Raw genomic sequence first — 13,788 nt, 5'->3', positions numbered from 1 at the left:
CGCAGGGTGACACATCTGTCCCTCCTCCCGCAGGGTGACACATCTGTCCCTCCTCTCGCAGGCTGTCACATCTGTCCCTCCTCCCGCAGGGTGTCACATCTGTCCCTCCTCCCGCAGGGTGACACATCACATCTGTCCCTCTTCCCGCAGGGTGTCACATCTGTCCCTCCTCCCGCAGGGTGTCACATCCCGTCTGTCCCTCCTCCCGCAGGGTGTCACATCCCGTCTGTCCCTCCCCCGCAGGGTGTCACATCTGTCCCTCCTCTCGCAGGGTGTCACATCCCGTCTGTCCCTCCTCCCGCAGGGTGTCACATCTGTCCCTCCTCCCGCAGGGTGTCATATCTGTCCCTCCTCCCTCAGGGTGTCACATCTGTCCCTCCTCCCGCAGGGTGTCACATCCCGTCTGTCCCTCCTCCCGGAGGGTGTCACATCTGTCCCTCCTCCCGCAGGGTGTCACATCCCGTCTGTCCCTCCTCCCGCAGGGTGTCACATCTGTCCCTCCTCCCGCAGGGTGTCACATCCCGTCTGTCCCTCCTCCCGCAGGGTGTCACATCTGTCCCTCCTCCCGCAGGGTGTCACATCTGTCCCTCCTCCCGCAGGGTGACACATCTGTCCCTCCTCCCGCAGGGTGACACATCTGTCCCTCCTCCCGCAGGGTGTCACATCTGTCCCTCCTCCCGAAGGGTGACACATCTGTCCCTCCTCCTGCAGGGTGTCACATCACATCTGTCCCTCCTCCCGCAGGGTGACACATCTGTCCCTCCTCCCGCAGGGTGACACATCCCGTCTGTCCCTCCTCCCGCAGGGTGTCACATCTGTCCCTCCTCCCGCAGGGTGTCACATCTGTCCCTCCCCACGCAGGGTGTCACATCTGTCCCTCCTCCCGCAGGGTGACACATCTGTCCCTCCTCCCGCAGGGTGACACATCTGTCCTTCCTCCTGCAGGGTGTCACATCTGTCCCTCCTCCCGCAGGGTGTCACATCTGTTCCTCCTCCCGCAGGGTAACACATCCCGTCTGTCCCTCCTCCCGCAGGGTGACACATCTGTCCCTCCTCCCGCAGGGTGACACATCCCGTCTGTCCCTCCTCCCGCAGGGTGTCACATCTGTCCCTCTTCCCGCAGGGTGTCACATCTGTCCCTCCTCCCGCAGGGTGACACATCTGTCCCTCCTCCCGCAGGGTGTCACATCTGTCCCTCCTCCCGCAGGGTGTCACATCTGTCCCTCCTCCCGCAGGGTGACACATCTGTCCACTCCTCCCGCAGGGTGTCACATCTGTCCCTCCTCCCGCAGGGTGTCACATCCCATCTGTCCCTCCTCCCGCAGGGTGTCACATCTGTCCCTCCTCCCGCAGGGTGTCACATCTGTCCCTCCTCCCGCAGGGTGTCACATCTGTCCCTCCCCCGCAGGGTGTCACATCTGTCCCTCCTCCCGCAGGGTGTCACATCTGTCCCTCCTCCCGCAAGGTGTCACATCTGTCCCTCCCCCGCAGGGTGTCACATCTGTCCCTCCTCCCGCAGGGTGTCACATCTGTCCTTCCTCCCGCAGGGTGTCACATCTGTCCCTCCTCCCGCAGGGTGTCACATCCCGTCTGTCCTCCTCCCGCAGGGTGTCACATCCCGTCTGTCCCTCCTCCCGCAGGGTGTGACATCTGTCCCTCCTCCCGCAGGGTGTCACATCCCGTCTGTCCCTCCTCCCGCAGGGTGTCACATCTGTCCCTCCTCCCGCAGGGTGTCACATCTGTCCTTCCTCCCGCAGGGTGTCACATCTGTCCCTCCCCCGCAGGGTGTCACATCTGTCCCTCCTCCCGCAGGGTGACACATCTGTCCCTCCTCCCGCAGGGTGTCACTTCTGTCCCTCCCCCGCAGGGTGTCACATCTGTCCCTCCTCCCGCAGGGTGACACATCACATCTGTCCCTCCTCCCGCAGGGTGTCACATCTGTCCCTCCCCCGCAGGGTGTCACATCTGTCCCTCCTCCCGCAGGGTGTCACATCTGTCCCTCCGCCCGCAGGGTGTCACATCTGTCCCTCCTCCCGCAGGGTGTCACATCACATCTGTCCCTCCTCCCGCAGGGTGTCACATCTGTCCCTCCTCCCACAGGGTGTCACATCTGTCCCTCCTCCCGCAGGGTGTCACATCTGTCCCTCCTCCCGCAGGGTGTCACATCTGTCCCTCCTCCCGCAGGGTGTCACATCTGTCCCTCCTCCCGCAGGGTGTCACATCTGTCCCTCCTCCCGCAGGGTGTCACATCCCGTCTGTCCCTCCTCCCGCAGGGTGTCACATCCCGTCTGTCCCTCCTCCCGCAGGGTGTCACATCTGTCCCTCCTCCCGCAGGGTGTCACATCCCGTCTGTCCCTCCTCCCGCAGGGTGTCACATCTGTCCCTCCTCCCGCAGGGTGTCACATCCCGTCTGTCCCTCCTCCCGCAGGGTGTCACATCCCGTCTGTCCCTCCTCCCGCAGGGTGACACATCCAGTCTGTCCCTCCTCCCGCAGGGTGACACATCTGTCCCTCCTCCCGCAGGGTGTCACATCTGTCCCTCCTCCCGCAGGGTGTCACATCTGTCCCTCCTCCCGCAGGGTGTCACATCTGTCCCTCCTCCCGCAGGGTGTCACATCCCGTCTGTCCCTCCTCCCGCAGGGTGTCACATCCCGTCTGTCCCTCCTCCCGCAGGGTGTCACATCTGTCCCTCCTCCCGCAGGGTGTCACATCCCGTCTGTCCCTCCTCCCGCAGGGTGTCACATCTGTCCTTCCTCCCGCAGGGTGTCACATCCCGTCTGTCCCTCCTCCCGCAGGGTGTCACATCCCGTCTGTCCCTCCTCCCGCAGGGTGACACATTTGTCCCTCCTCCCGCAGGGTGTCACATCCCGTCTGTCCCTCCTCCCGCAGGGTGACACATCCAGTCTGTCCCTCCTTCCGCAGGGTGTCACATCTGTCCCTCCTCCCGCAGGGTGAGACATCCAGTCTGTCCCTCCTCCCGCAGGGTGTCACATCTGTCCCTACTCCCGCAGGGTGTCACATTTGTCCCTCCTCCCGCAGGGTGACACATCCAGTCTGTCCCTCTTCCCGCAGGGTGACACATCTGTCCCTCCTCCCACAGGGTGTCACATCTGTCCCTCCTCCCGCAGGGTGACACATCCAGTCTGTCCCTCCTCCCGCAGGGTGACACATCCAGTCTGTCCCTCCTCCCGCAGGGTGTCACATCTGTCCCTCCTCTTGCAGGGTGTCACATCCCGTCTGTCCCTCCTCCCGCAGGGTGTCACATCCCGTCTGTCCCTCCTCCCGCAGGGTGTCACATCTGTCCCTCCTCCCGCAGGGTGTCACATCCCGTCTGTCCCTCCTCCCGCAGGGTGTCACATCTGTCCCTCCCCCGCAGGGTGTCACATCTGTCCCTCCTCTCGCAGGGTGTCACATCTGTCCCTCCTCCCGCAGGGTGTCACATCCAGTCTGTCCCTCCTCTCGCAGGGTGTCACATCCCGTCTGTCCCTCCTCCCGCAGGGTGTCACATCCCGTCTGTCCCTCCTCCCGCAGGGTGTCACATCCCGTCTGTCCCTCCTCCCGCAGGGTGTCACATCTGTCCCTCCTCCCGCAGGGTGTCACATCCTGTCTGTCCCTCCTCCCGCAGGGTGTCACATCCCATCTGTCCCTCCTCCCGCAGGGTGACACATCACATCTTTCCCTCCTCCCGCAGGGTGTCACATCACATCTGTCCCTCCTCCCGTAGGGTGTCACATCTGTCCCTCCCCCGCAGGGTGTCACATCTGTCCCTCCTCCCGCAGGGTGACACATCTGTCCCTCCTCCCGCAGGGTGTCACATCTGTCCCTCCTCCCGCAGGGTGACACATCTGTCCCTCTTCCCGCAGGGTGTCACGTCTGTCCCTCCTCCCGCAGGGTGTCACATCTGTCCCTCCCCCGCAGGGTGTCACATCTGTCCCTCCTCCCGCAGGGTGTCACATCTCGTCTGTCCCTCCTCCCGCAGGGTGTCACATCTGTCCCTCCTCTCGCAGGGTGTCACATCCCGTCTGTCCCTCCTCCCGCAGGGTGTCACATCTGTCCCTCCTCTCGCAGGGTGTCACATCCCGTCTGTCTCTCCCCCGCAGGGTGTCACATCCCGTCTGTCCCTCCTCCCGCAGGGTGTCACATCCCGTCTGTCCCTCCTCCCACAGGGTGTCACATCTGTCCCTCCCCCCCAGGGTGTCACATCTGTCCCTCCTCCCGCAGGGTGTCACATCTGTCCCTGCTCTCGCAGGGTGTCACATCCCGTCTGTCCCTCCCCCGCAGGGTGTCACATCCCGTCTGTCCCTCCCCCGCAGGGTGTCACATCCCGTCTGTCCCTCCTCCCGCAGGGTGTCACATCTGTCCCTCCTCCCGCAGGGTGTCACATCTGTCCCTCCTCCCGCAGGGTGTCACATCTGTCCCTCCTCCCGCAGGGTGTCACATCCCATCTGTCCCTCCCCCCGCAGGGTGTCACATCCAGTCTGTCCCTCCTCCCGCAGGGTGTCACATTCCGTCTGTCCCTCCCCCGCAGGGTGTCACATCCCGTCTGTCCCTCCAGCGCAGGGTGTCACATCCCGTCTGTCCCTCCCCCGCAGGGTGTCACATCCAGTCTGTCCCTCCTCCCGCAGGGTGTCACATCCCGTCTGTCCCTCCCCCGCAGGGTGTCACATCCCGTCTGTCCCTCTCCCGCAGGGTGTCACATCCAGTCTGTCCCTCCCCCGCAGGGTGTCACATCCAGTCTGTCCCTCCCCCGCAGGGTGTCACATCCAGTCTGTCCCTCCTCCCGCAGGGTGTCACATCTGTCCCTCCTCCCGCAGGGTGTCACATCTGTCCCTCCTCTCGCAGGGTGTCACATCCCGTCTGTCCCTCCTCCCGCAGGGTGTCACATCTGTCCCTCCTCCCGCAGGGTGTCACATCCCGTCTGTCCCTCCTCCCGCAGGGTGTCACATCCCGTCTGTCCCTCCTCCCGCAGGGTGTCACATCCCGTCTGTCCCTCCTCCCGCAGGGTGTCACATCCCGTCTGTCCCTCCCCCGCAGGGTGTCACATCTGTCCCTCCTCCTGCAGGGTGTCACATCCCGTCTGTCCCTCCTCCCGCAGGGTGACACATCCCGTCTGTCCCTCCCCCGCAGGGTGTCACATCTGTCCCTCCTCCCGCAGGGTGTCACATCCCGTCTGTCCCTCCTTCCGCAGGGTGTCACATCCCGTCTGTCCCTCCTCCCGCAGGGTGTCACATCTGTCCCTCCCCCACAGGGTGTCACATGTGTCCCTCCTCCCGCAGGGTGACACATCACATCTGTCCCTCCTCCCGCAGGGTGTCACATCCCGTCTGTCCCTCCTCCCGCAAGGTGTCACATCTGTCCCTCCCCCGCAGGGTGTCACATGTGTCCCTCCTCCCGCAGGGTGACACATCACATCTGTCCCTCCTCCCGCAGGGTGTCACATCTGTCCCTCCCCCGCAGGGTGTCACATCTGTCCCTCCTCCCACAGGGTGTCACATCCCATCTGTCCCTCCCCCGCAGGGTGACACATCCCATCTGTCCCTCCTCCCGCAGGGTGTCACATGTGTCCCTCCTCCCGCAGGGTGTCACATCTGTCCCTCCTCCCGCAGTGTGTCACATCCCATCTGTCCCTCCTCCCGCAGGGTGTCACATGTGTCCCTCCTCCCGCAGGGTGTCACATGTGTCCCTCCTCCCGCAGGGTGTCACATCTGTCCCTCCTCCCGCAGGGTGTCACATCTGTCCCTCCTCCTGCAGGGTGTCACATCTGTCCCTCCTCCCGCAGGGTGACACATCTGTCCCTCCTCCCGCAGGGTTTCACATGTTTCCCTCCTCCCGCAGGGTGACACATCACATCTGTCCCTCCTCCCGCAGGGTGTGTCACATGTGTCCCTCCTCCCGCAGGGTGTCACATCCCGTCTGTCCCTCCCCCGCAGGGTGTCACATCCAGTCTGTCCCTCCTCCCCAGGGTGTCACATCACATCTGTCCCTCCCCCGCAGGGTGTCACATCCAGTCTGTCCCTCCTCCCCAGGGTGTCACATCTGTCCCTCCTCCCACAGGGTGTCACATCACATCTGTCCCTCCCCCGCAGGGTGTCACATCTGTCCCTCCTCCCGCAGGGTGTCACATCCCGTCTGTCCCTCCTCCCGCAGGGTGTCACATCCCGTCTGTCCCTCTCCCCGCAGGGTGACACAGGTAGTCTGTCCCTCCCCCTGCAGGGTGACACAGGTAGTCTGTCCCTCCCCCCAGTGGGTGACACAGATAGTCTGTCCCTCCTCCTGCAGGGTGACACAGGTAGTCTGTCCCTCCTCCTGCAGGGTGACACAGGTAGTCTGTCCCTCCCCCCGCAGGGTGACACAGGTAGTCTGTCCCTCCCCCCGCAGGGTGACACAGGCAGTCTGTCCCTCCCCCTGCAGGGTGACACAGGTAGTCTGTCCCTCCCCCCCGCAGGGTGACACAGGTAGTCTGTCCCTCCCCCCAGTGGGTGACACAGGTAGTCTGTCCCTCCCCCTGCAGGGTGACACAGGTAGTCTGTCCCTCCCCCCAGTGGGTGACACAGGCAGCCTGTCCCTCCCCCCAGTGGGTGACACAGGTAGTCTGTCCCTCCCCCTGCAGGGTGACACAGGTAGTCTGTCCCTCCCCCTGCAGGGTGACACAGGTAGTCTGTCCTTCCCCCCAGTGGGTGACACAGGTAGTCTGTCCCTCCCCCTGCAGGGTGACACAGGTAGTCTGTCCCTCCCCCCGCAGGGTGACACAGGTAGTCTGTCCCTCCCCAAGTGGGTTACACAGGTAGTCTGTCCCTCCCCCCAGTGGGTGACACAGGTAGTCTGTCCCTCCCCCAGCAGGGTGACACAGGTAGTCTGTCCCTCCCCCTGCAGGGTAACACAGGTAGTCTGTCCCTCCCCCTGCAGGGTGACACAGGTAGTCTGTCCCTCCCCCTGCAGGGTGACACAGGTAGTCTGTTCTTCCCCCCAGTGGGTGACACAGGTAGTCTGTCCCTCCCCCCAGTGGATGACACAGGTAGTCTGTCCCTCCCCCAGCAGGGTGACACAGGTAGTCTGTCCCTCCCCCTGCAGGGTAACACAGGTAGTCTGTCCCTCCCCCTGCAGGGTGACACAGGTAGTCTGTCCCTCCTCCTGCAGGGTGACACAGGTAGTCTGTTCTTCCCCCCAGTGGGTGACACAGGTAGTCTGTCCCTCCCCCTGCAGGGTGACACAGGTAGTCTGTCCCTCCCCCCAGTGGGTGACACAGGTAGTCTGTCCCTCCCCCTGCAGGGTGACACAGGTAGTCTGTCCCTCCCCCCCGCAGGTTGACACAGGTAGTCTGTCCCTCCCCCCAGTGGGTGACACAGGTAGTCTGTCCCTCCCCCTGCAGGGTGACACAGGTAGTCTGTCCCTCCCCCTGCAGGGTGACACAGGTAGTCTGTCCCTCCCCCCGCAGGGTGACACAGGTAGTCTGTCCCTCCCCCTGCAGGGTGACACAGGTAGTCTGTCCCTCCCCCTGCAGGGTAACACAGGTAGTCTGTCCCTCCCCCTGCAGGGTGACACAGGTAGTCTGTCCCTCCCCCTGCAGGGTGACACAGGTAGTCTGTTCTTCCCCCCAGTGGGTGACACAGGTAGTCTGTCCCTCCCCCCAGTGGATGACACAGGTAGTCTGTCCCTCCCCCAGCAGGGTGACACAGGTAGTCTGTCCCTCCCCCTGCAGGGTAACAAAGGTAGTCTGTCCCTCCCCCTGCAGGGTGACACAGGTAGTCTGTCCCTCCCCCTGCAGGGTGACACAGGTAGTCTGTTCTTCCCCCCAGTGGGTGACACAGGTAGTCTGTCCCTCCCCCTGCAGGGTGACACAGGTAGTCTGTCCCTCCCCCCAGTGGGTGACACAGGTAGTCTGTCCCTCCCCCTGCAGGGTGACACAGGTAGTCTGTCCCTCCCCCCCGCAGGGTGACACAGGTAGTCTGTCCCTCCCCCCAGTGGGTGACACAGGTAGTCTGTCCCTCCCCCTGCAGGGTGACACAGGTAGTCTGTCCCTCCCCCTGCAGGGTGACACAGGTAGTCTGTCCCTCCCCCCGCAGGGTGACACAGGTAGTCTGTCCCTCCCCCTGCAGGGTGACACAGGTAGTCTGTCCCTCCCCCCGCAGGGTGACACAGGTAGTCTGTCCCTCCCCCCAGTGGGTGATTAACCCCTTGATGACCAGATGCCCTGTGTTCTAGGTGCTCTGCTCATGGCGATCCGGCTGCGTGGGATGGACGCAGAGGAGACTCGGGCTCTGACCCGGGAGATGGTGACCTCGGGTCGCGTGCTCCAGTGGCCGGAGGAGTGGAGTGGGCGAGTGGTGGATAAACATTCCACGGGAGGTGTGGGGGACAAAGTGAGCCTGCCACTGGCACCTGCGCTGGCTGCGTGCGGCTGTAAGGTATGTGTGCACAGAGCCCTATACCTATACCCACTATATATATATACACACTGTACTGTATATACACACTACTGCGTGCGGCTGTAAGGTATGTGTGCACAGAACCCTATACCTATACCCACTATATATATATATACACTGTACTGTATATACACACTACTGCGTGCGGCTGTAAGGTATGTGTGCACAGAGCCCTATACCTATACCCACTATATATATATATATATACACACTGTACTGTATATACACACTACTGCGTGCGGCTGTAAGGTATGTGTGCACAGAACCCTATACATATACCCACTATATATATATATACACACTGTAATGTATATACACACTACTGCGTGCGGCTGTAAGGTATGTGTGCACAGAACCCTATACATATACCCACTATATATATATACACACTGTACTGTATATACACACTACTGCGTGCGGCTGTAAGGTATGTGTGCACAGAACCCTATACCTATACCCACTATATATATATATACACTGTACTGTATATACACACTACTGCGTGCGGCTGTAAGGTATGTGTGCACAGAGCCCTATACATATACCCACTATATATATATATACACACTGTACTGTATATACACACTACTGCGTGCGGCTGTAAGGTATGTGTGCACAGAACCCTATACATATACCCACTATATATATATACACACTGTACTGTATATACACACTACTGCGTGCGGCTGTAAGGTATGTGTGCACAGAACCCTATACCTATACCCACTATATATATATATATATACACACTGTACTGTATATACACACTACTGCGTGCGGCTGTAAGGGATGTGTGCACAGAACCCTATACATTTACCCACTATATATATATATATATATATACACACTGTACTGTATATACACACTACTGCGTGCGGCTGTAAGGTATGTGTGCACAGAGCCCTATACCTATACCCACTATATATATATATACACACTGTACTGTATACTGTATACACACTACTGCGTGCGGCTGTAAGGGATGTGTGCACAGAACCCTATACCTATACCCACTATATATATATATATATATATATATATACACACTGTACTGTATATACACACTACTGCGTGCGGCTGTAAGGTATGTGTGCACAGAGCCCTATACATATACCCACTATATATATATATATATACACACTGTACTGTATATACACACTACTGCGTGCGGCTGTAAGGTATGTGTGCACAGAGCCCTATACATATACCCACTATATATATATATACACACTGTACTGTATATACACACTACTGCGTGCGGCTGTAAGGTATGTGTGCACAGAACCCTATACATATACCCACTATATATATATACACACTGTACTGTATATACACACTACTGCGTGCGGCTGTAAGGTATGTGTGCACAGAACCCTATACCTATACCCACTATATATATATATATATATATATATATACACACTGTACTGTATATACACACAATATACTGTACATAGAAATACTGTATATATATCCCCCTTTCCCTATGCCTAAGGAAAATACGCGGGTAACTACACGTGCTGCTGTACCTGTCTGCTCACAGGAGGCCTGAGCCTCCACCTCTGGGAGCCTGGGGTGAGCTCTGTCTCTGTGCGTGCAGCGCCTCCACCTCTGGGAGCCTGGGGTGAGCTCTTTCTCTGTGCGTGCAGCGCCTCCACCTCTGGGAGCCTGGGGTGAGCTCTGTCTCTATGCGTGCAGCGCCTCCACCTCTGGGAGCCTGGGGTGAGCTCTTTCTCTGTGCGTGCAGCGCCTCCACCTCTGGGAGCCTGGGGTGAGCTCTTTCTCTGTGCGTGCAGCGCCTCCACCTCTGGGAGCCTGGGGTGAGCTCTGTCTCTGTGCGTGCAGCGCCTCCACCTCTGGGAGTCTGGGGTGAGCTCTGTCTCTAGGCGTGCAGCGCCTGCGCCTCTGGGAGCCTGGGGTGAGCTCTTTCTCTGTGCGTGCAGCGCCTCCGCCTCTGGGAGTCTGGGGTGAGCTCTGTCTCTGTGCAAGCAGCGCCTCCACCTCTGGGAGCCTGGGGTGAGCTCTGTCTCTATACGTGCAGCGCCTCCACCTCTGGGAGTCTGGGGTGAGCTCTGTCTCTAGGCGTGCAGCGCCTCCGCCTCTGGGAGCCTGGGGTGAGCTCTTTCTCTGTGCGTGCAGCGCCTCCACCTCTGGGAGCCTGGGGTGAGCTCTTTCTCTATGCGTGCAGCGCCTCCGCCTCTGGGAGCCTGGGGTGAGCTCTGTCTCTGTGCGTGCAGCGCCTCCGCCTCTGGGAGTCTGGGGTGAGCTCTGTCTCTGTGCAAGCAGCGCCTCCACCTCTGGGAACCTGGGGTGAGATTTTTCTCCGTGCGTGCAGCGCCTCCGCCTCTGGGAGCCTGGGGTGAGCTCTGTCTCCGTGCGTGCAGCGCCTCCACCTCTGGGAGTCTGGGGTGAGCTCTGTCTCTGTGCAAGCAGCGCCTCCACCTCTGGGAACCTGGGGTGAGATCTTTCTCTGTGCGTGCAGCGCCTCCACCTCTGGGAGCCTGGGGTGAGCTCTTTCTCTGTGCGTGCAGCGCCTCCACCTCTGGGAGCCTGGGGTGAGCTCTGTCTCCGTGCGTGCAGCGCCTCCACCTCTGGGAGCCTGGGGTGAGCTCTTTCTCTGTGCGTGCAGCGCCTCCACCTCTGGGAGCCTGGGGTGAGCTCTGTCTCTGTGCGTGCAGCGCCTCCGCCTCTGGGAGCCTGGGGTGAGCTCTGTCTCTGTGCGTGCAGCGCCTCCGCCTCTGGGAGCCTGGGGTGAGCTCTGTCTCTTGGCGTGCAGCGCCTCCACCTCTGGGAGCCTGGGGTGAGCTCTGTCTCTGTGCGTGCAGCGCCTCCACCTCTGGGAGCCTGGGGTGAGCTCTTTCTCTGTGCGTGCAGCGCCTCCACCTCTGGGAGCCTGGGGTGAGCTCTTTCTCTGTGCGTGCAGCGCCTCCACCTCTGGGAGCCTGGGGTGAGCTCTTTCTCTGTGCGTGCAGCGCCTCCACCTCTGGGAGCCTGGGGTGAGCTCTGTCTCTGTGCGTGCAGCGCCTCCACCTCTGGGAGTCTGGGGTGAGCTCTGTCTCTAGGTGTGCAGCGCCTCCGCCTCTGGGAGCCTGGGGTGAGCTCTTTCTCTGTGCGTGCAGCGCCTCCGCCTCTGGGAGTCTGGGGTGAGCTCTGTCTCTGTGCAAGCAGCGCCTCCACCTCTGGGAGCCTGGGGTGAGCTCTGTCTCTATACGTGCAGCGCCTCCACCTCTGGGAGTCTGGGGTGAGCTCTGTCTCTAGGCGTGCAGCGCCTCCGCCTCTGGGAGCCTGGGGTGAGCTCTTTCTCTGTGCGTGCAGCGCCTCCACCTCTGGGAGCCTGGGGTGAGCTCTTTCTCTATGCGTGCAGCGCCTCCGCCTCTGGGAGCCTGGGGTGAGCTCTGTCTCTGTGCGTGCAGCGCCTCCGCCTCTGGGAGTCTGGGGTGAGCTCTGTCTCTGTGCAAGCAGCGCCTCCACCTCTGGGAACCTGGGGTGAGATCTTTCTCCGTGCGTGCAGCGCCTCCGCCTCTGGGAGCCTGGGGTGAGCTCTGTCTCCGTGCGTGCAGCGCCTCCACCTCTGGGAGCCTGGGGTGAGCTCTGTCTCTGTGCGTGCAGCGCCTCCGCCTCTGGGAGCCTGGGGTGAGCTCTGTCTCTGTGCGTGCAGCGCCTCCACCTCTGGGAGCCTGGGGTGAGCTCTGTCTCTGTGCGTGCTGCGCCTCCGCCTCTGGGAGCCTGGGGTGAGCTCTGTCTCTGTGCGTGCTGCACCTCCGCCTCTGGGAGCCTGGGGTGTGCTCTGTCTCTGTGCGTGCAGCGCCTCCACCTCTGGGAGCCTGGGGTGAGCTTTGTCTCTGTGCGTGCAGCGCCTCCACCTCTGGGAGCCTGGGGTGAGATCTTTCTCTGTGCGTGCAGCGCCTCCACCTCTGGAAGTCTGGGGTGAGCTCTGTCTCTGTGCATGCAGCGCCTCCACCTCTGGAAGTCTGGGGTGAGCTCTGTCTCTGTGCGTTCAGCGCCTCCACCTCTGGGAGCCTGGGGTGAGCTCTGTCTCTGTGCGTGCAGCGCCTCCGCCTCTGGGAGCCTGGGGTGAGCTCTGTCTCTGTGCGTGCAGCGCCTCCACCTCTGGGAGCCTGGGGTGAGATCTTTCTCGGTGCGTGCAGCGCCTCCGCCTCTGGGAGTCTGGGGTGAGCTCTGTCTCTATGCGTGCAGCGCCTCCACCTCTGGGAGCCTGGGGTGAGCTCTGTCTCTATGCGTGCAGCGCCTCCGCCTCTGGGAGCCTGGGGTGAGCTCTGTCTCTATGCGTGCAGCGCCTCCACCTCTGGGAGCCTGGGGTGAGCTCTGTCTCTATGCGTGCAGCGCCTCCGCCTCTGGGAGCCTGGGGTGAGCTCTGTCTCTATGCGTGCAGCGCCTCCACCTCTGGGAGCCTGGGGTGAGCTCTGTCTCTGTGCGTGCAGCGCCTCCGCCTCTGGGAGCCTGGGGTGAGCTCTGTCTCTGTGCGTGCAGCGCCTCCGCCTCTGGGAGCCTGGGGTGAGCTCTGTCTCTGTGCGTGCAGCGCCTCCACCTCTGGGAGCCTGGGGTGAGCTCTGTCTCCGTGCGTGCAGCGCCTCCGCCTCTGGGAGCCTGGGGTGAGCTCTGTCTCTGTGCGTGCAGCGCCTCCGCCTCTGGGAGCCTGGGGTGAGCTCTTTCTCTGTGCGTGCAGCGCCTCCACCTCTGGGAGCCTGGGGTGAGCTCTGTCTCTGTGCGTGCAGCGCCTCCACCTCTGGGAGCCTGGGGTGAGTTCTTTCTCCGTGCGTGCAGCGCCTCCGCCTCTGGGAGCCTGGGGTGAGCTCTGTCTCTGTGCGTGCAGCGCCTCCACCTCTGGGAGCCTGGGGTGAGCTCTGTCTCTGTGCGTGCAGCGCCTCCACCTCTGGGAGCCTGGGGTGAGTTCTTTCTCTGTGCGTGCAGCGCCTCCGCCTCTGGGAGCCTGGGGTGAGCTCTGTCTCTGTGCGTGCAGCGCCTCCACCTCTGGGAGCCTGGGGTGAGCTCTGTCTCTGTGCGTGCAGCGCCTCCACCTCTGGGAGCCTGGGGTGAGCTCTTTCTCTGTGCGTGCAGCGCCTCCACCTCTGGGAGCCTGGGGTGAGCTCTTTCTCTGTGCGTGCAGCGCCTCCACCTCTGGGAGCCTGGGGTGAGCTCTGTCTCTGTGCGTGCAGCGCCTCCGCCTCTGGGAGCCTGGGGTGAGCTCTGTCTCTGTGCGTGCAGCGCCTCCGCCTCTGGGAGCCTGGGGTGAGCTCTGTCTCTGTGCGTGCAGAGCCTCCGCCTCTGGGAGCCTGGGGTGAGCTCTGTCTCTGTGCGTGCTGCGCCTCCGCCTCTGGGAGCCTGGGGTGAGCTCTGTCTCT

General features: G+C 61.8%; 1 protein-coding gene across 2 annotated transcripts in view; it reads left to right on the top strand.

Annotated features, from left to right (window-relative positions):
* Positions 1–13,788, top strand: part of TYMP (thymidine phosphorylase) — a 97,102-nt gene that overhangs the window by 18,023 nt on the left and 65,291 nt on the right. For both annotated transcript variants that reach the window (XM_075583984.1, XM_075583982.1), the window contains one exon: positions 8,202–8,404. In XM_075583984.1, the coding sequence (XP_075440099.1) occupies positions 8,202–8,404 (203 nt within the window). The remainder of the gene's footprint in view (positions 1–8,201; positions 8,405–13,788) is intronic.

This window comes from Ascaphus truei, unplaced genomic scaffold (genome assembly GCF_040206685.1).
Source record: "Ascaphus truei isolate aAscTru1 unplaced genomic scaffold, aAscTru1.hap1 HAP1_SCAFFOLD_426, whole genome shotgun sequence".
Taxonomy (NCBI): domain Eukaryota; kingdom Metazoa; phylum Chordata; class Amphibia; order Anura; family Ascaphidae; genus Ascaphus; species Ascaphus truei.
The sequence above is the reverse complement of the archived record's forward strand: the minus strand, read 5'-3'. Positions and strand labels throughout refer to the sequence as shown.